Source organism: Protopterus annectens, chromosome 2.part1, assembly GCF_019279795.1.
Source record: "Protopterus annectens isolate FY-2018-M chromosome 2.part1, PAN1.0, whole genome shotgun sequence".
In the NCBI taxonomy this organism is placed as follows: domain Eukaryota; kingdom Metazoa; phylum Chordata; order Ceratodontiformes; family Protopteridae; genus Protopterus; species Protopterus annectens.
In genome coordinates this window covers 1,086,230,759-1,086,254,198 of record NC_056729.1, presented here as the reverse complement: position 1 = coordinate 1,086,254,198, position 23,440 = coordinate 1,086,230,759, and the positions used below count along the sequence as shown (strand labels likewise).

At 39.5% G+C, this 23,440-nt stretch overlaps 1 protein-coding gene across 1 annotated transcript in view; it reads left to right on the top strand.

The window, feature by feature from the left end:
- Positions 1–23,440, top strand: part of LOC122794942 (adhesion G-protein coupled receptor F2-like) — a 632,398-nt gene that overhangs the window by 508,932 nt on the left and 100,026 nt on the right. Inside the window, exon 6 of the mRNA XM_044063537.1 lies at positions 961–1,043. Within this exon, the coding sequence (XP_043919472.1) occupies positions 961–1,043 (83 nt within the window). The remainder of the gene's footprint in view (positions 1–960; positions 1,044–23,440) is intronic.

The following is a 23,440-nucleotide window of genomic DNA, read 5'->3' as shown; positions in this document are numbered from 1 at the left end:
GAACACAATGGGCTGGATTCATAAATGCCTCCATTAAGTGTACACTGTTCTGAGTGAATAGAGAACACAAGCATAACTCAGACTTCTTCCTCTTAATTTTAGTTTTCCTACTGATTTTCTTGCAGCCTTAAATACTGAGCAGGATTCATAAAAGTTACCACAAAGTGTAGACTACAGCTATACACAGTATAATCATTCTGACTGAATAAACAGTAGAAAAGGTGCGACAGGGATGTTCTTGAATACAGATCATGTGCAGTTAATATATACTTATTGTAGGCATTCACAAATCCGTCCCAGTATTTATTATTTTGTGTGCACAGTATTTATTATGTTGTGTGCACATATCTAGTAGGTTGTGTGTTTGTGTATGTGTGTGTGTGTGTGTGTGTGTGTGTGTGTGTGTGTGTGTGTGTGTGTATATGTGTGCAATAATGAATTATTTTGTACACATTCTCTTTGAGTGGTGTCAGTATCCCTAGGGAGGACTAAAAAAACAGTTATCATAAGGCACTTCTATTGAGATTCAAGTCATAACTTCTTGTCTAACTTAGAATGGTATTTTAATCTATATGTAGACAATAATCTCACAGCTGGTCAGGTGGTCAAAAGCAAGGGTCGCAGTACTTGTTTCTTTGTTGTGTAATTTCTTACACACTGCTCTCTTAGTTAGACTGATTCACCATTTCTCTGTAGAGTTGCTATCCATTAAAGTTGCAGTCATTGCACATTGTTATTAATGCAAATGTTTCATAAATCAGTAGATATCAGCATAATAATAAATAGTAGCTTTGCAAACATACTACTGAAGACTGTCTGAATCCTTATGTGGAATGTTTGGTGCATGTACTTTTGATTGTGTTAAAATGTGGAAATGATCTACCTTTTTTCATCTGAATCATATGTTCATTTTTCTGTTTTAAGAAATTCACTAATTGTGCATACATTTTTGTTTTAAAGAAAGTAATGCTAAGTGCATAAATGGATCTGGGATAATTCAAACAGATGAATGTGCAGCCAAAGAAATACATCAGTTATTTGAAGTGAGTATTATTTTTATGTCTATTTGGCAGGTTGCCTTCTTAGACATGAGAAGACTAAAGTCTAGTTGTTGTAGATGTACTAAGGCATTGGACATATACATCATGGTGTACACTTCTTTAAAAGTAATCTATTTTATAAAATGAGAAGTGATAGATTTTTTTATTTAGCATAGTTATCAATGGTTTTGGTTTGATATTTTGTTAAATGTCTTACTTTTTTAAATAAAGCTTTGTTGGCCAAACCACTTTTTTGCTTTAGCTTGACAGTTCAATAATGTTTTTGTTTCTTTTTTGCACTACTAAAGAGATATTTTGTCTACAAATATAGACTGTATGGGAATAATGAGGGTGAGGGCTTCTTTCTGAGAGTTGGTGTAAAACTTTAAAAATCTTGGTTCATAGGTTTATAGGTTCATAGGTTGGCACTAGGCTATCGGCCCTAGGGCCTATGCAAGCCTAGCCATAGCAATTCCCTGGATATTTCTTCCCACAATATTTACTTCTCTGGACTCCTGTCTAGCAGGGCGACTGATGTGATTCCTGGGGTGAATTTCCTATCTCCCATCCAATCATCAAGGTTCCTTTTGAAGAGGACCAATGAAGCGCTCTGCTTGACATGTATGGGCAGTCTATTCCAGAGTATGGGGAGTCTCTGGGTCAGGAACCTGTCCCTCAAGCATGTTTTGTTATAGGTTCACTCATGACCCCTGCTTTATGGCAGGTAGTGCTGGGGTACATAGGGATGAAGCCTTGCCTGAGATTCAGATGAACTGATCCAAGAAACAGCTGAAACACTAGAAGAAACAGCATGATGGAAGGGGGAGGGGGAGGAGACAAAGGGTATCTTCTGCTTACCTATCCTGGAAAGAGGATTAGGCAATGGTCATTTCTCAGATAGATGATTTCTAAGCAGGTTACAAAGTCCATTCACCAGAGTGATAAGGGGTTGACTTTTCCAAGTCAGTGAAAGGTAGCCTCCACAGGCATGTGTATGAGAACACACACCCCTTGGGGGTGTAAGGAAGCCGCAGGGGTGAAATGAGTACCCAAGTAAGACACCAGGTGATGGAGTTAGGGACTTCAAGCAGAAAAGTCCTTATGGCTGCAAATCTGACAGCTTCTGTGATTGTTTCTTTCCCCATTGGAGCAAATGGTCTTCTAACAGCTTTCACCCTGTAAGGAACAAATCAGCGAATTAATTAGGAGGGGGCTGATGATCAGCAGGCAGTAGGACATCCCAACTCAATAAATAAATAAATAATCTAATTAGCCTCCATCTCTCTTAGCACTACTGTAATATTTAGACAGTGTTTGCCATACTCAAAAAAGTAAACACACAAAAAAAAGAAGTAATTGACATGTTTAGGTGAAGAAACCAACAGAAATACAATACACAATGTCACCTTTACAAAAAATACCAAATGACTATATAATTCTACCAGATTTGTTTTCCAGATTTATTTTTAGTACTTTTGTCCCATACTGAATGACGGTTAATCAGAAAACAAATAAAATTCACAGATCATGAATTTATATCTTTCAAAAAGAAAGTGACACAATATAAAAAAGAAAAGTATGTTCTGAAAAGCTTGTATAAAAATGCATAGTAAAAAAACTAATTTCCAAAACCTCTTATATACATATAGCAAATTCAAATAAAATGTCTAAATAATGCATGAAGTTGCCAGTATCTAAAATGATTTGACCCAAATAGTATACAGTTTCAATACTGAATTGATGAACATGTGTTCATTTAAACCAAGGTATTTGGTAGCATTTAGCTAGTTGCAAAACAAGCTTGCAGTATTCAAGGAAATCTTTCCATCTATCACTTGAAAGTTATTTCAAACCTGTTCCAGAAGAAAGAGGAATGTTTAAAAACAACTGCAAGACATACCATGTTTAGCTAATGAATTGCTGAGATCACATTTTTTAATACTATTGACATGTTTGTAAATCTTCTTTTGAAATCTTCTCTTAGTTTTCCTGCATATACTACCCCTGAACTTTGCAATTCTGTTGCCCTGGACAGGGGATAACTTGGTCATAACTACCAAATGTAATATTTGGTCTTTCACATATATAGTGATATTGATGACAACTACTACATTTGGACATTTTATTTACCCTTGATTTATTCCTTGTCCCATAAGACTCAAAAAGTTTCTTGATGTTCCGTATCTTTCTAAAAAATGAAAAACAGAGCTAGACCACGTTTCATTTTCAAAGTACTGAAGAGCAGGTACCAATTCTTACATATCGAAGAACACTAAACAAACTGAGTATGCAGAAACAGTAAGGATTATAGCAGTAATAAACCAATCACCATCATTGTCACTGGATGGTGTTGTTAAGGGAGAATGCAAATGGGATGGTATTTCTGATGTCTGTATACACACATCTCATTTCATGTTTTGAATAAAAACATTGAAGTGGTTCCTATTCAAAAACATCAAACAGTTTATCATCAGTTCATGATGTGAGGCTAGAAATCCTAACCATCTATCATTTTACTATACTACATTTCTTTTTGAGTGTATGACTAGTGTTTTAATGCAAGTACCCATTATAGAAGGTAGACTTTCTAGAAATTGTGGACCGAAACCTCTGATTGCTCCAGTCCTTGTTTAAGTTCACATCTAAAGTGTCAATACTCCTTTCAGACATACTATATATAAGTTTAAAACAACAGTAATTTTGTTTACATAAGTAAAAAAAAAATCCTTGATCAACTGAGGCTCACCCTTCCAAACAATAAAAATATTCTGTATGTAAAATAAGTATACTACAATATGAAACCAAAACTGGAGCTGTATCAAAAAATTGTTTTTCCCATTGAATCAATATAAGATTGTAGGAAATGGATGAGGAAGCAGTAGCCATTGCCACACCATGAGCCTGCTTGAAAATCCCCCTTCAAATTTTAAAAATATATACACTTTTAAGCTGAGTTTCATGAATGCAATAATAATGTATATCAGTTTATAGCTGATATCATAATCAGAAATAATGTCTAAGAACCAGGTCATATCAATATCATAAGAAATAACCATAAGACACTTGTGCACATCTACAGTGATGAAATTGTAACAGTCATCATATTTAAGTGACCATACATGATCAATAAAGTGCTATTAATCTCTTAAAGCCAGGGGAATGCCTTCAGAAATCTCATTTAATGCTTTTTCTACAGAAAATGGCAAGGGGTTTTGTTCTACATGCCCCTGCTGAAATAATGGGAGACATGAAGGGTCCATGGTGCTCATATGTATTTTTGGAATACCTAAAACACTAACTATCTTTTGGGTTTAAATGCTACAAAAATCATAAACCTTCAGGTAATAAACCATAAAGAACTGAATCAATATTTTTACAAGCAATGAAAAGATTATTGTAAGAAACAAAACAAAAAAAGAATCATCTTTTTTTTACTGGAACAGGTTAAATATAGGTTCATAGGTCTGTACTAGACAAATGGCCCTGGAGCCTCTACAAGCCTAGCCCATAGAATTACCCTGGCATCGTGCCACCTGACCTTAGTTCCCAGTGCCTCTGTTGAGTAGAGCTACTGGAGTGATTCCTGGTGTGAATTTTCTATTTCCCATCCACTCATCAAGATTTCTGTTGAAGTTTATTCCATAGCATGGGCAGTCTCTGGGTTATGAACCTGTCCCGCCAGCACGTTGTGTTGATTGTAGCAATGAGAATGAGGTCTCTGGAGCATGTGGTGTGGAGGGATTGGGATTTCTTTAGATGTAGCATTTCTAACAGAGCTGGGTCAGACATGGCTTTGTAAGTCAAACAGAGATCGCCTCTAAGTAGGCAATGTGAGACAGAGAATAGTTGGAGTTTTCTGAGTCTGTCCATATAGGACACGTGTTTAAGGTCTAGGATCCTCTTTGTGAGGTACTTTTGTGGCCTCTCCAGTTGTTTCAGGTGTCTAGTGAGGTACATGCCAAATGGGGCATTGCACTCGATGATTGGCCTAATGAGGGAAGAGTAGAAAGAGACAATGACCTCTTTCCTCCTGGATGCAAAACCCTTAGTAATGAAATGTGCCAGATAGAAGGACTTTCAGACCACTATGGTAATGTGGTGGTCAAAACAGAAGTTACTGTCAACCTGTGTTTCCCAGGTCTCTTATAACGCCTTCTATGTTCAGTGGACTAACATTGATGTGGTAATTCATGGGAACTGGGTTTTTTCAAAGGGGAAGACGACACATTTTTTGGCATTGAGCTTAAGGTCATGGTTCTGGCACCAGTCTATGGTCTCAGTAAGGCTTTTCTTTAGGATGTCAACATCACTTGGGGAGTTAATAATGGCTCCCAACTTGCAATCGTCTGTGAACGTTGTCAGCCAGAGTCCCTTCGTGTTGGCCTGGACATCTGAGAAGTAGATACCAAACAGGAGTTGACCCAGGACTGATGCCTATGGGACTCCACCCATGACAGGTCGGCAATCTGACTTGGAGTCAGCTACTTTCACACTGTGGGTTCTATCTGTGAGCCAGTTTTCAACCCATCTAGTGATATAGGGGTTGATGCCTAGCTTAGTGAGTTTTTCTATAATTCCTGAGTGGGGAATGTATCAAAGGCCTTGGCCAGATCAAGGTAGGCTGTATGAACCACCTTGCCTTTATTCACAGCTCTGGTGACTGACTCAAAGAAATCGACCAAGTTGAGCAGGCATGTCCTGCCCTTTACAAAACCAAAATATAACTTTTTAAATAGGAGATGGGAAGATTTCCAGCAAAACCATGAGTTTGCTTAACAAATATGGCTAAATGCTAAGGAGTGCCGGAGAGGGAAGATAGGCCTCTAGTCCACAAGACAAAATATAAGAAAAAAACCTTTACTTATGCAGTCTACCAAACACCTTTTATTTTTTGCTGGGGGAAAACCTCCATGTATCCCTTAATGTGGGGAGCAAGACGCACCTAGCACATCCATACATATCCATCCATCCATCCATCATCAACCCTTTTTTATCATTTTGCACATGGGGTCGAGGTGTCAAATAGAACACACACACACACACACACACACACACACACACACACACACACACACACACACACATATATATATATATATATATATATATATATATATATATATATATATATATATATATATATATAAAAATATATATATATATATATATATATATATATATATATCTATGGGATCCAGACACATGCTCAACTAGCATATGTCCGAATCACAAAACACCGAACACACATACACGAAAGCGCTTAACATCGACAAGAGCTTCCATGTATGTGTGCCTGTCGGACTACAGTGAGGGTAAGGGAAAATTCCCTTTTCCCCACTGTAGTGCGATCTCAGAGTGAGAATATTAAAGTAGGGGGGTGAGGGGTGCGCAGGGGCAAAGCAGAAACATAGATTTTATATAAACACACACACACACACACACACACACACACACACACACACACACACACACACACACACACACACACACACATATGGGTCTACTTCAGATGTCTGACAAACCAAAAGACTGAATCCCAAAAGACTGAAAATTCAAAAATACTGAAGACATTTTTAATGCAGGGAGCAAACCCCCCTCCACCCCCCATGTGTGGAGCTGCACCTCCACACCCCCTGCTAACTTTATATACCAACTCCAAGATTGCACAACAGTGGAGAAGGGACAAATTCCATCATTCAATAAAGTAACCCTGGGAAGAAAACCACTTGGTGACCATGGTGAACCTTGTCATTTCCCCACTGTAGTGTGGTCTCAGAGTTGGCATATTTAGTTGGGGGGGGTGTGGAGGTTGCAGTCCTCCACATTGTGGGAGGCGAGGAGCGAATCCACCCAGTTTGGTGGGCTTTATTTTGTTTGTTGTTGCTTTGTTGCCCTGGTCCCCAAGCGGGTCTCTTCTTGTGGCTAGTTTTCGCTGTTCCGGGTTTCAGTGATTAGAGGTTTTGGCAATGTTGTCTCGATAAAATGTTTTTTTGATGATGTGGCATTTTGATTCTTTGCAGTAGACTAAGTATTTCTGATGCCATTTGACATACTGATGTGTAGTAGGTCCATTAGTATTGGATGAGGGGATGCTTTATATATCAGTCACAGGTCACATCTTAGCAGTCTATAGGATCCCGAATAGAGTGACAGGGTTTTGAGTCAGTCCATGTGGGACATATTGTTTATAAGCTGTGGTTCATAGCTTCATAGGTTCATAGATTAGTACTAGGCTAACTGCCCTTATGGACCATTTTCAAGCCTAGCCAATTATCCCAAGTGAGAATCAAACTCTGCACCTTGTGGCTGTAAGGCAAACACCTTAACCATTATACCAACCTCCCACCCTGTGCAATTTATAAGGATGTTTTATGATAGTGGACACATATTTGTTGAATGTTAGGTCACTGTACACATAATTTCCCAAATTCCAAGCAATTGGGTCAACTCTTAGGGGCATATTGTCAATGTGGCGATTGCCTGAGGTAGATGACATCCCAATGGATACAATAATGGATTTTTTGGCTTGTAGTTTCAATCCATGATTCTGATACCAGTTATTTGTTTGGGACAAACCTTACTGCAGGATGGTAAGTCATTTGTGGATTTAATAACTGGCCCAGCTTGCAGTCATCTGCAAACCTAGTCAGTCAGAGCCCTTTGATATTGGCTTTTACTTCAGGCAAATAGATGCCACGCAGAAGAGGTCCCAGCACAGAACCATGAAGTTTCACTAGTGACTTTTCTCTTTATGGAGGCAACTTCCTCTATTTTGATCTTCTACATTTTATCTGTATGTAAGCTGGAAATCTAGCGGGTGATGTACAGATTTATTCCCAGCTTATTTAGCGTATCTATTATGCCTGAATGAGGGGGTTGTGTCAAAAGCATTTGCCAGGTCAAAGTATGCACAGTGGACTGTTTTAATTTTATCCTTTGCTTTGGTGACCTTTTCAAAGAAGTCCACCAGGATGAGTAAGCATGACCTGCCCTTGATGAATTCAAACTGAGTTGGATCCAGTGTCTGGAGGTTCCCAAGTCCTTCTTGATTAGATCCTGAGATTTTAAATGATTACCTATTTATCTACCCAAGAATCCTACATGTGCATATTACAAATTATATGAAATGTTAACAAGGTCAGCAAAATTAAAGACTAGTATGAATCAATATACCTGGTGGGAGACCATTTGTCTGATGATAACTGTGCAACCTGAAGAAGAAGTCCCCTAAATGGAAATCTAGTAAATATCAGTCCATATTAACTTAACACACATGGAAAGAAGAAAATTAGGTAGAGTTTTATTCTGTTCAGAGAGAAGAGAGTACAGACAAACTATAAAATAAACAGCCAATATGCAGCCATTAGCTAAAATTGCATAAGAATATTTGTTATATATTCATGAAAATTGCAATCTGTTAATTATATTATAGTATATGCCATTCCATGAAAAGGAACTAGCTGATGAATATGACATTTTAAATCTAATGGCAATTTGAATCTGAAGCTTAATTTCTGATACGATATTAAAACTTTCCAACCTGATATCCTAGATAAGCCTGCAGTTATTTACATGTTAAATCTTTTCCATATAAATTGTTTTCTGCTTCCTGACTTTTAATAAATCACAGAAAAGGATCAGCTGCAGTAAGGAATATAATGTATATTATGCAAGGAGAATGCCCTTAGGGGACAGAAAGATTTACAAACCTGGTCACTCCCACAGATGTGCACACATTAGTACTACTGCTACCTTAGTGAGGAGCTCTTGAACTATATCTTCTAAGTTTGTGTTTGGTTGATATTCTTCCCCAAGGTATCTTATTCTATAGGTTCATAGGTTCATAGGTAGATACTAGGCTATCTGCCCTAGGGCATTTATAAGCCTAGCCAGAGTGTATTTGGCTTCCGCCTCCCTATTAGATTAGCCTACTGTGCCTCTGTAAAGTAGGTCATAGAAGGTACCCTTTTAAGATTAGTTTACTGTGCCTCTGTCTAGCAGGGACACAGAAGAGATCCCAGGGGTGAATTTGCACTTTCCCATCCATGCGTCCAGATTTGCTTGAAGAGGGTCAGCGAGGGGCTATGTCTAACATGAATTGGGATTCTATTCCAGAGTGAGGGGAGCCTCTGGGAAATGAATCTGTCCCTCCAGCATGTCCTATTTATTTTTGTGCTGAGGTTTAAGTCTCTGGAGCGTGTAGCTCTAAGGGACTTGGATTTTTTGAGGTGGAGCATGTCCATTAATTCTGGGTTTGACATGGCTTTGTACGTCAGGCATAGATTGCCTCTGAGTAGGTGGTAAGAAACTGAGTAGAGCTGGAGTTTCTTTAGTCGAGCTGCATAGGACATCTGTTTGTAGCCCACGATTCTCTTGGTGAGGTACTTTTGGGGTCTCTCCAGTTGCTGCAGGTGTCGGGTAAGGTACATCCCAAAAGGGGCATTGTATTCAATTATGGGCCTGATGAGTGACGAGTAGAGGGACACAATGACCTCTCTTGATCTAGATGTGAACCCTTTCATGATAAGTTGGGCTATATAGAAGGTCTTTCTAACCACTTTGGCAATGGGATTATCAAAGGAGCGGTTACTATCTACGTTGGTCCCCAAATCTCGAATTACTTCTTCTGTACTTAATGGATTACCACCTATGTGGTAATTTGTGGGCACCTTGTTTTTTCCAAAGGGGATGACTATGCACTTTTTAGCATTTAGCTTAAGGCCGTATCTCTGGCACCAAGCATCCGTCTCTGTGAGACCCTTTTGGAGGATGCTTGTGTCAGCTGGAGATTTGATTATGGCCCCCAGTTTGCAGTCATCTGCGAACTTTGTCAGCCATAATCCCCCCCGTGTTAGCCTGAACCTCAGAGAAGTATATACCGAACAAGAGAGGTCCCAGAACTGAGCCCTGTGGGATGCCACTTGTAACTGGTTTGGATTCGGACATGGCACCTGTGATTCTGACCATATGGGTTCTATCTCTGAGCCAGTTTGCAGCCCATCTTGTGATATAGGGGTTGATATTTAAGCTGGTAAGCTTATTTATGATGCCCAAGTGGGGTATTGTGTTGAAGGCTTTTGCAAGGTCCAGGTAGGCTGTATGGACTATCTTGCCTTCATCTATGGCTTTGGTAACTGTTTCAAAGAAATCAACTAGGTTTAAGAGGCAAGATCTGCCCTTAACAAAGCCAAATTGGGTAGGGTCCAGTGTCTGGAGGCTCCCAATGTCTTTGTTTATGAGTTCCATGATAATATGCTCCATAGTTTTACAGACCAGACTAGTCAGGCTTATGGGGCGATAGTTCCCGGGGTCCGTTGTGGCACCACCTTTGTGGAGTGGGACCATTGTAGCTGTACACCATTCTTTGGGTATATATCCTGTAGTAAGGCTAAGTTTGAACATTGACTTAATGTGAGGGTTCAGTTATTCTTGGAGCTCATGTAAGACACAGCCTGGGACACCGTCCATTCCAACAGATGCTGTGTTTTTTGCTTTGGAGAGGGCAGCTTTCACCTGTGCATCTGTGATGTCAGGGAGGTTACATTCAGTTGGGATAGGCATTTGCTCCTTTGTGGGGGAAGGGGGGGAGAAGTTTGCACTGAATCTGTCTGCCAGTATGTTGGCTATGTCTGTAGGTTCAGAATATTTTGTACCATTATGCAACAATTCCTAGCATATCTGGGAGTTTCCACCCATGTTCCTGACATAACTAAAGAAGGCCTTGTGATTATCTTTAGTGTCTAGGGCAAGTTTTCTTTCGAAACTGGCCTTTGATGATTTTATGAGGGATCGAAGTTTCTTGCTAATACTGATCAGAGATGCCTTCCCTTTTTGGGATTTTGCTCTGTCATGTAGTAGCTTCTTCCTTCTGTTGTATAGCTTATTTATGGCTGGGGTCCACCAGACCGGTCTCCTGTTTTTGGAGTAGTGAGTCTTGGTTTTATTTGGGATAGCATGATCCATGCATTCCTGCAGGTGCTCATAGAATGCATTTGTAAAGGGTTCTGCAGATTGGGCTATATTATCCTCTGGCCCAGGGGCTTTGAAGGATTCCACCTCAGTCTTGAGAAGTGCAAAGTTGGCTTTTGAGAAATTCTTTACAGTGATTTCCTTGGCTAGGGGTGGGGACGGGATATGGATGTCCAGGGAAATTTGTTTATGGTCAGATCTTACCAATGAGGGGTTTACCTCTGGTGTGGAACATAGAGTCCCCATGTTGGTGATGACCAGGTCCAATATGTTGTTCCCTCTTGTGGGAGTGGTGACCAGTTGTTCCATCGCATTAGAGTTTATAAATTCAAGGAACCGTTGGGCGAGGGTGTTTGGGCTTGAGTAGTTTTCCCAGTCTATGTTTGGGTAGTTGAAGTCACCCAATAACATAGTGTTTGGAGAGACCTTCATATTCTTCAGTGATCTCAGGAATGCTAAGTGGGCTTCCTGTAATAGGGAGGGTGTTCTGTAGCAGGCTACAAACTGAAAGGCAGTTTTGCCCACTGTTAGTTGCACATGGATGGTTTCCGATGCTTCGTGCAGTGCCACTAACCTGGAGGTGTAGGTATCTTTGATGAATATAGATACTCCCCCTCCTTTTGTGTTTTGGTCCGAGTTTTGGGGCCGAACTGCTTGGTATGAGTTATAACCTGGTAGTGCTGGGGTGCTCTCAGGAGCCTTGAACCAGGTTTCTGTTACTGCACAGACATCGATTTTCTTCATACTGAGGAGAGCCTCGAGTGCGTGCATCTTGAGAACTTCTGAGAACATTTCTGTGAAAGTTCTTAAATTAATATCAAATATTACTACTGGATTAGCTTGGATGAAATAACTTTTTAAACTGTTACCCTGTACCTCTCTTACAACAGAAGTGACTTCCTAGAAAGAAGTATTGAGTCACAATGTATTAGTACCAACTGAGTAATTAACATATTAATTTCAAATACCAGTATGTTATATAATGTCATAAAACAAAATTAAACTGAAATAATCTCTCTCTCCAGAGCTAACCCCAAGGCATCAGTCATGTATCAATGGTTCCACATAACAAGGCCCCAATCATTAATACAAATGACATGCATATAATTCCAATGAGTGGCATGAAAAATGAAAATTACAACTCCCAAAACAGATTCTGCAATGCCAGGGACATGGAAACATACATTTCAAATTTAGAAGTAATAAAGTCCTTCCAAGGATGCCACAATTGCCCCTCATATTTGATTTCAGTTGTTTTATCATAGGGATGACTCTCTCAGTGGAAACACTAAAATACACTTTTCCAGAAAGCATATGACTTGCAAAATATATTCAGATTTCAGCTGACTTTCATATGACAAAAAGAATAAAAAATAGAGGTACAGAACCAGCTCAAAGTAATATATATATATATATATATATATATATATATATATATATATATATATATATATATATATATATATATATATATATACATATATATATGATAATAATAATAATAAAGAAATATATATGATTAACAAAACAGGTCTGCTATAATCTGAAATGGGGAAAATATCAGCAACAAGTCAGGATTCCCAGTCACATGAGCACAAACCAACTAAAAAATATCTCAATAAATGTCCACCAAATGCTGCTAATTTTTTTTCCTTCACTCTTGACTCAAAGAAACTCTAAACTCACACTTTATCTAGCTCAGAAATTAACATAAAATGCTATAGACAGAGCAATAAACAAATCCAGTTAGCAGTTACACTGGTACTATCTTGCGGAGCACTGTAACACTTCTTTATTTCAAACATTTGTTGCAATCTCTGGTACGTCTCCTGGCTACTTAACAACTGTCTTTTATTCCTTATCTATTGTTACTTGTGGTCCCCTTGTATTACAAATGATTTTTGATATATATGTTGAACAACAACAGATGCTTGAATCTGTTAACTTGTTTCCAAAATGCTGAACTAAAATGATCCCTTCTGTCTTTTCTTCCTTTAAATGCCAACTTTCTATAAAACTGCTTTTATTTTATTTTATTTGTTTTCTCTGAATAAGTTCTAATGTAGTTACGTACTATCAGTTACTAGCAAAATAGATGATGTAGGAAACTCTGTTTAAGGCTTCTGCTCAGGCTTCTCTGGCAAACTGCTTGTTCCTGTAATCTACTAGATTCATGTAAAGACTATTTAATTGGAAGAACCCCATTTCTTGACTATTTGATTATCATTCCTTCAAGTTGTTTTTTCTTTTTTTATTGTTGGTAAATGTAGTGTGCTCAAATTCTATATATCTTATATCTTCTAAATATCTATACTGTTCTGTGTATGGAACTTAATCAACCTATAATTATTGACTCCTATAGCCTAAAGATGTTAATTCTGATCAGAATTTGTATTGTATATGTTCTCCTTTATACATTGCCTAAATTTGATTTACATATGTTAGTTTCATTTTTATTATATGTTCTCCTTTCCCGGTTAGGGGTCACCACAGCGGAACTGTGGTCCGCTCATGATTGGCAGTGGATTTTATGGTGCCAAGTTACCAGCCAGACGCCCAACTTTCAATGAAGACACACCCATTCATGTTCGCACCTACCTGCATGTTTTTAGCGTCACTCGACCGCGGGGAGGACATGCAGACTCCACACAGAAGGCACTCCAGCCGAGAATCGAACGGGAGAACCTTTTGCTGTGAGGCAACAACGCTAACTGCTGCACTACCACGGCTGCCTGTGAAATTTGATTTATGTATGTTAGATTAATTTTACTTTATTTTGTTATACTTGTGGAGCTTTTCTCCCTGGGCCTCCACTGGGTTTTTGACCCAGTGGACTTTCCCGGTCAACAAATGTCAATAAATAAATAAATAAATAAATAATTCCAATTCCTTTAGATTTATACTCCCACTAAATAAGTTTTGGATCAAAGATATGGGAATAATAGTGTAATTTGAAAGACTAAAGAACACAGGACACCTATCAGTATCTTTAAACACATTAAAGATTAAACAGATTGTACTAAAACACTGGCACAAAATCATAGCCAGTATATGAGCTCAAACAAAATCATACAAGAAGCTGTTCTAAGTGTCTGATCTGTGTACATATGATAGTGGATCAGGCTTTACAAATAAAAGGTAGCAATCTTAATATAAGAACAGCTATCTTGTACTTCTGACCAAATTATTTACACAATTTTCTTTCCCTGCCGAATGATCAATGGTCACAGGGAATTTCTGAGTTGACAATGGCCATCAACGATCCTTTGCTTAGCCAGTTTTGGGCTATTTGTGGCTCTTAGGCCTGCTTTTAGAATTGTGACATTTGCTTTCTTGATGACTAAGGGCCATGCCAATGGAGTGCATTGCTAGCCTGGCTTATGACAGTTTCCATACTCACTACCTTAAAATGTGTACTTAAAGCTTATAGATTTAACATGCAATGACTAACTGCCACATATTATGACCAATGGACAGAGCTACCTCTTATGTCATGTATTTTGTATTGTTTCTTCCTTTAATCTTCATATTATTGTTACTTATGATAGTTGTACAGTACTAGTTTCGAGGCATATTGATAAACTTGAATTTGAACTTTATGTAAATCAAAACTCTTGTCTGATTTTGTGACCAGCATTATAATGCAACATGCTTTGGCAACTTGATAGAGATACTATCTCTGATAAGCGTTGTTCAAACTCTAACAGATATTGTACCATTTTCATATTAGAGAATGTTTGCTAGAAGTATTTGTATGTTCACTGTAATATGCACTGTGTCAACATCTGATTATAGAATATGTGCATTCAGTAGATGACCCATGTACTTCAAGGATGAGACACCAATATGTGAGACTTTTCTTGGTTAAAATTCAACTGTTTGGACCTTAATCTGTCCAGTAGCTTAATAAAATGACTGTCGTGGTCTGTAGCACCCCAGAGCAGAATGCCGTCATTAATATTAATTACACCATCCAGTCTTTCCAGCCTATTTGCTTCAGCTCACTGAAATATCTCTGTTGCTGAAGAAATCTCAAAAGCTGGTTCCAGGAATTTGCTATCTACCCAGTGCACTAAACTTTTACATTTGCCTCATCCTGTTCAGTTTTACTCAAAATTCCTAGTTTGCATTCAGCACTGCAATGGAATTGGCAATAGGTATCCAGGCAACAGTTTCTTCAACAGTCTACAGAAGGCTGTGTTTAATTTTTATCTGTCTGTTAAGGTCTTATGAATCAACAAAAAATTCTTACCTTGCCTTACATGATCACATTCTGTTTAGCATTCCTAGTGACTGCTTATTTATTCCGCCTTCTTTTTAACCACTACCAGCACTCGTATGGAGCATGAGTTACTAGCATGGCTTCTGGCAACAACTTGATTCAGTATTCTTTCTTTAAACATCCCAGCTCTTTAAACAAATTTATGTTACTTTACATTTGGTTACTAGGAAAGTCCAACTTAATACAAGTCCTTTTAGAGCCGAGGCCAGGGGAGAAAAGCTCCACATTTAACAGTCTTTACATTTGACAATGAGTTTGACAAATCCATTTACACATTACCAAATACAGTATAATGCAAGTTACAACGTCTATGATGTCATATCACTATATATAATTAATAACATCATTTATGGGGCACTGTCTATAACTGAACAGAATCCATTAAAAGTAGGATATTTAGCGATAGAGTAACTGTTTAAAGACTTGTTAGAATAGTCAAACACTCGTAGTGAAGGTTCATATGAAAGTAGCTATAATATATAGTATGAAAGATTGGGATATAGTTTTAAAGGAGAGGAGGGTATTGGTCTAGCCTGGACTGATACAGTTACAGAGCCATGTTCCTGCCAGGTATGCCGTAATCTTTTGAAGTGTATTAATGAGGTATTCAATGTTATGTCTATGGGAAAGAATTCCATTTTTTTGCAATGTAATAAGAGGAGGGATGCCCCTGTTGTGTTGTTGACTTTTGTTACTTTGAGAAAGGGTTTATTATTTGATCATAGTAGCCTGTTGCTGGCATAGGGCTGTAGTAGATTTTGTAGTGCTGGTGTTTTATCTGGGTGGTAGAGAATTTTGTGGGCTAATGTAAGTTGGTTGCTTTAAGGCTTGGCAGTGGTGAGTTCTGTAGGGGGGCATCAGTGGCAAACTTAACAATTTTGTTGTAGCATGACTATAGTTTTGTTATATCTGACTTTCTGAGATTTATTAGGATGGGAGAGGCATAGAGGAGAGTAAAGACAATGTGTGTTCTTGCTATTGTGGCCTTAGTGTCTTTTGTGAGAAAATGTTTCTACAGAGAATGCTCAATTTTTGTGAACTTTCTTTACAATCAAGGAGATGGGGATATAAAATTTCATGTTACAGTCAATTTGTACTCCCAGTTGTTTGGTGTGTGTGTAACAGGGGAGCTAATAGTGTTATTGTGGGATATAATATTAAATGAGGGGATGTCTGTAGTGTGTCTAGCAGAGTGGAAGATCATGAGTTGTGTTTTGTTAGGGTTCAGTATTAGTTATAAGTCTGTAAGCCATTTCTGAACAGAGAAAGGAGTCTTGGGTTAATAAGTTCCTGGAGTGAAGGTGCAGCACACAGTAATGTGGAATCATCCACATATTGTATGATTTGAGGTGTTATATTTAGAAATATGAAGGTTATTTTTGAAAATGGAGAACAGTAAGGAGCCAAGGATGGAGCCTTGAGGAACCCCAAGTGAGACTGGCAGTAGAGGTGAGAGCTCCTTTTGCCATTAATCTGCCTGCTGATGGCCTGTTAAGTAGCTTTGGAACCAGCTTATGGTGTTATTACTAACCTTAGCACTAGACCCCCCATACTGTAGAGAAGGACAAGGCTCTCTATTCCACCTTACCAGCCAATCAGTAAAACAGTTCACTCTACCTATCCAGGCATGTCAAAAGGGCAGTTTCAGATGTACTCTCCAGTCCAACTGGTGAATCTGGGCATTTTGAGGCAATGTTGTAACTGCTTCATGTACATAGGCAACACTCTCCTCCTACCACCAAACACTAATGCATGCGAGAGATGCAATTATACAGCCAAACTGGAGGCTAAGCTCTCTCAACCCAAGACTGGACCAGATAGTCAAGAGGAGAAGGGAATTACTTGCATCACACTACCAGTCTGACATAGACCTATGAAACCAGCACCAGCAAAAATCACACATAAATACATGAAAACATACTCGGAGGCTCTAAATAAAAATCTGCAGAAGCAACAGAGCCCTCCAAAGCAGACATCCAAGCAACCTCCACCCCCCCAACACAAACCATGAAACACATACTTTACAAAACCAGTGTGCCACACAATCACAGCCCTTAAGACAAAATAACATACCCAACACACTAGTAATAGGTGACTCTATAGTCAGGCACACTAATGTCCCACTCACTAGGCTGAACAAGGAGAACGTTACTGTTAGTTGCCTATCGGATGCTAGGATCTGCCACATAACACAAGCACTCAGGTCACTCCAGAACAAGTACAAATATGACTCTGTCATTGTCCATGTTGGTGTGAATGACCTGAGCCATACCTCCCTGGACTACATGAAAAGAGACATGGAGGAGCTCTCTGATCATGTAGCCCAAGCTGGTATGACCCTGACCCTAAGTAGCATCCTGCCTTCACCAAGAATGATACCACAGTATAAAGAAAAAATTATCAGTTTCAAAAATTGGCTAAGCTTCTGGTGTCATTCAAAAGGGATCCAGTGTCTGTCAGCCTGGGATGACATGCTCGACAAGTCACACTGCTTCACTATAGACAGCTTGCACCTGTCACCCTTAGTCTTTCAAATACTGGCCAAGGCTCTTGCCACCCCCATAGTGCCTTTTTTAGGCAAGGCTCAAAAGACAAACCCACCACCATAAATAGCACAAGTAACAAAAAACTGAGGGTAATGCTACTCAATGCCAGAAGTCTAAATCTAAAAATGCACACACTCAAGGCACTCCTCAGTATGGAGAAAATCGATATATGTGCAGTAACAGAAACCTGGTTTAAGCCTCCAGACAGCACCCCAGCACTACCAGGCTACAACTCATGCCATATGTTTCGGCCACAAAACCTGGACCGAAATACAAAAGGCGGGGGCATATCCATATTCATCAACGATACCCACACCTCCAGGTTAGTGGCACAGCACGATGCTTCAGAGATCATCCATGTGCAACTAACAATGGGCAAAACTGCAGTCAAATTATAGCTTGCTACAGATAATCCACCATGTCCCAGGATCCCCATTCCACATTTCTGGAAACACTGGGAAACATAAAGGTCCTACCAAACACCCTGATATTGGGTGATTTCAATACCCAAACATTAACTGTGGGACCTACTCAAGTACTAACTCCCTTGCCAACAATTCCTAGAATTTATAAACTCAAATGCTCTGGATCAACTGGTCAACACCCCCACCAGAGGTGACAACATATTGGACCTGATCATCACCAACATCGGAGGTCAACCCCTCGCTGGTTAGATCTGACCATAAACTAATCACTCTGGATATGCACATTCTGTCCCCACCCCCGGTCAAAGAAACCACCATGAAAAACTTTTCAAAAGCAAACTTCACGTTACTTAAGACTGAGGTGGAAAGTTTCAAAGCCCTCATGCCAAAGGATATTGCTGTCCAAGCTGCAAAATCCTTTACTAAGGCACTCTACGGGCACCTGCAAGAAGGCATGGATCATGCTATCCCAAGCAAAACCAAGACTCACTCCTCCAAGAAAAGGAAACCAGTCTGGTGGACCCCTACCATAAACAAGCTATACAATAGAAGGAGGAAACTAGTACAGAAAAGAGCAAAATTCCAAGAAGGGAAGACATCCCTGATCAGTATCAGCAAGAAACTACGATCCCTCATAAAATCATCCAAGGCTAGCTTCAAAAGAAAAATTGCCAAGGACTCCAAAGATAACCACAAGGCATTCTTTAGCTATGTCAAGAATCTAAGTGGCAATTCTCAGATCTGCATGGAGTTAGTGCAGAATGGCACAAAATACAATGAACCGATTGATATCGCCAACATCCTGGCAGACAGGTTCGGTGCAAACTTCATCCCCCTCTCACACCCAAAAGGGCCCATAGCCATACCAGAAGAATGTAGCACCTCTGAAATCACAGACACTCAGGTTAAAACAGCCCTCTCCAAAGCCAAAAACACAGCATCAATGGGACTAGACGGTGTCCCAGGCTGCATCCTACACGAGCTCAAAGATGAACTAACTCCTCACCTAAACACACTGTTCAAACTCAGCCTCTCCACAGGCTATGTGCCCATAGAGTGGTGCACAGCAATGGTTATTTTGCTCCACAAAGGTGGAGCCACAACAGACCCCAGGAACTATTGCCCTATAAGCCTGACTAGCTTGGTCTGCAAAGCTATGGAGTGGATCATCATGGATCTCATAAACAGAGACATCGAGAACCTCCAAACACTGGACCCTACCCATTTCAGCTTTGTTAAGGGCAGATTATGCCTCCTAAACCTGGAGGACTTCTTTGAGACAGTTACCAAGACTATAGATGAGTGAAAGGTGGTACACACAGCCTACCTAGACCTCTCAAAGGCCTTTGACACCGTTCCTCATTCAGGTATTATAGACAAGCTCACCAGCCTGAACATAAACTCCTACGTCACGAGATGGGTTGCCAACTGGCTCACAGACAGAACCCACATGGTAACAGTTGCAAGAGCTAGGTCTGACTCTAAACCAGTTACAAGTGGTGTTCCCCAGGGCTCAGTTCTAGGACCCCTCCTGTTCGGCCTATACTTCTCAGAGGTACAGGCAAGCACAGAAGGACTATGGCTGATCAAGTTTGCAGATGACTGCAAACTAGGGGCTATAAATGACTCTCCGTTGAACACAGACATCCTCCAAAAGGGTCTCACTGAGACAGATACCTGGTGTCAAAACCATGGCCTCAAGCTAAATGCCAAAAAGTGCATAGTCATCCCCTTTGGAAAACACAAAGTACCTGCAAACTACCACATAGGTGGTAGCCCCTAAATACGGAAGATATAATAAGGGATCTGGGGACCCAAGTAGACAGTAACCTCTGCTTTGATAATCACATTGTCAAAGTAGTTAGAAAATCCTTCTATGTGGCCCACCTAATCACAAAAGAGTTTGCATCCAGATCAAAGAGGTCACTGTGTCCCCCTATGCATCACTCATCAGACCCATGATAGAGTACAATGCCCCATTTGGGATGTACCTTACAAGACACCTGCAACAGCTGGAAAGACCACAGAAGTACCTCACCAAGAGGCTCACTGGCCTCAAACAGATGACCTATGCAGCACGACTGAAGAAACTCCAGCTGTACTCGGTTGCATACCGCCTACTCAGAGGTGATCTCTGTCTGACATACAAGGCCATGTCCAACCCAGAATAGATGGGCATGCTCCACCTAAGGAAAACCATATCCCCTCGAGCCACATGGTCTAGGGATCTAAACCTCACCACAACAATAACTAGGATGTGCTGGAGGGATAGATTCCTGTCTCAGAGACTTCCCATGTTCTGGAACAAGATTCCAATCTACATTAGTTAGAGCTCCTAGCTAACCATCTTCAACAGAAACATTGATGAGTGGATGGGAAACAGAAAGTTTACCCCAGGGATCACTTCAATGGCTCTGCTGGACTTTAGAAGCATAGGGAAGTAATCTAAGGGGGCAGCGAAAGCCTACACATTCTGGCTAGGCTTATAAATGCCTTTGGGCAGATAGGTTCATAGGTAGGTGCTAGGCTATCAACCTAAGATTTAGTTCTGAAAGAGCAGTAATAAGTTTGCTATGACTAACAATATCAAAGGCCTTGGAAAGGTCAAAGGTCAAGGAAAACTGCAGATACATATTGCCCATTATGTCTATGGTTATTTACTGTATGGGTGAATGACATAAGAGCAGTGGTGGTATTATGAGAAGGTCGGAACCCCTGTTGTTGTATGTCAGAAATTTGTGTGTATTAAGGTAGCCCGTGATTTGTGTTTTCATACACCTCTCTAGAATTTTGGATAGGGGGAAAGTATAGCAATAGGGCAATAGTTAGTCATGTCTTTAGAATTACCATCCTTATGGAGTGGAATAATGTGGGAGATTTTCCAGATCACTGGGCCTAGGTTTTTGGATATGGACCAGTTAATGAGGATGGCAATTGGGTAAGCTATTATGCCAACAGCAATTTTCAGAAATTCTGAAGGAAGTTTATCTGTGGCTAAAGTGGTGGGTTTTAACTTTTTTACCAATTTTTTAATGGTATCCATGGAGGCAGGTTGTATGTTAAAAGTATTTAAATGATTTGAAGCAGTAGATGATAAGATAGAGGTGGAGGAGATAATAGTGCTAGAATTGAATCTGTGAAGAATTTATTGAATTGGTTGGCTATGTTTTTAGAAGTATTTGTAGTGGTTGGTGAGGAGGTAGTAGATTTACCTGGAAGGAGAATGTTATTAATGGCTGACCAGAACTTCTGGGGGTTGTTTTGGTATTTAGTTTTTATATTATGGTAGTAGTTTATTTTATCTTGCTTCATTATTTTTTTGCATTTGTTTCTTAGTTCTAGGTACATTAGCTTTGAAGCATGGGATCTAGTTTTTTGCCATTGAGCCTAAGCTTTATCTCTAGTTTTTAAGAGGGATCTAGTCACTTTAGTAAATCAAGGATCATAGTTGGATTTGATATTGATGGTTCCTGGGGGGTGCACAGGAGTCGAGGATGTTTAGAAAAGTGGAATTGAAGTGTTTAAGAGCATCCTCAAGGCTGAGTAGCTTGAGAGGCCTCCAGTTACATTTTTCTAGAATTTTTATAAAGTTAGCAGTATCAAAGTTTATTTTATCTCTTATTAACTTGTATGTGGTAGGTTTGGCCAAAGCTGAGCAATGTCTTATCAAGAAGATTGGTAAGTGATCACTCAGGCTGTTTGGAAGGCAACCAGAGTGATAAGTTTGGGGTGGTCTAGTTATCAAAATCCAGTCAAGGATTGACTGTCTGTGTGTTGATTTATCAGTTCTTGTGGGAGATTCAATGGTTTGAGAGAACCCATGGAGGGTGATATAATTTATGGGATTCCCTGAATTACATGTTTGGCAGTCTAGGTTAAAGTCCCCCGTAATGATAGTTTAATGAGGCATTGTCAAATCAGCAGAGACTTTAAAAATGTTAGTGTCCTTCTTTGCCTTTACCTAAAATTCTGCATTTTATGTCTGTGTATCTATAATGAAGCATTAATTACACAGAGACTTTTTTTCCTTTTTTGTTGTAGTGAGAAACTATTTGTACAATTGAGTACCACTATTAACTGCAGGTATAAGCAAATATTCCTTAGACAAAATCTAACTCAAAGTTGAGCCCCCTCCACCCACTGTTTTAACTAGTTGGCTATACATTGCATGCATTCAACCTTCACCATTTTGCACAGATTTTAGATCTATATCCTGTAATTGTTGTTGATGCTATTAGCTATCTGTGAAACTAATAGTTTCACACACCCCAAAAAAGAAAACAAATGCTACCTAGATTCTCAGTCTGCTTTAGTCTTTTCCTTAGCCAACCTGCTAGCACTTAGTTTTCTGTGGCAGTGTTAACTACTGTCTCATGTTTACTGACAACCCACTTCTTCTAACACATACTGGTTCCACTTGTAGCAGATATACCTAGTTATCTAAACTGGAGACTAATCTCTCCATCCCACCCACAGTCAGCCAACTGCACCACAACCACACTGCATTTCCACATCACCAAAACATTACAGTAGAGAGGTGATTATCTGAAACATCAATTATCCAAACACAGCTTTCCAATGTTTTTGGGTAGAAAAAATCATGTGAATATGAAAACATTATGCTGTTCACTTGTGCGTGTTTTTTGAGCTTGTAGCCTGCTTGTGTGTGAAAAATATTCTTTATTGTCCCCTGGAATCGCTGAATGGTTGTTGAAAAGTGTGTTTCCTGTGTGCAGAAAGAAAAACAAGATTTTAGAAGTTATTTTATCAGTTCAATTACATGCATGTTTAATTATCCAAACAGTTTGATTATCCGAACTACCCTAGGTCCCAATTAGTTTGGACACTTGACCCTGTACTGTACTTCTGCATTTGCTGAGGTAATAAAGAAATCCTTGCCTAAACATCCTAGATCTTCTAAACATCCTGCTAGCTTACCACAGCCAACCAGTACAAATACCAGTATCATACCCACATCTGCACCCACACTGGCTCTTATCTGTAGTCACCTGTACTGCAAGCCTGTATCCATAAGGTTGCATGTGCCTGCAGCACATTCCAAAAATGTGCTTGTCATTTGTAACAAGTTTAAATCTTTCTCGTGTGATAACTGTATAGTGGTAGAGATTCTTTCAGTAGCAAATTTCTATAGTGTGAAATAGTTTCAGATCACTGGTC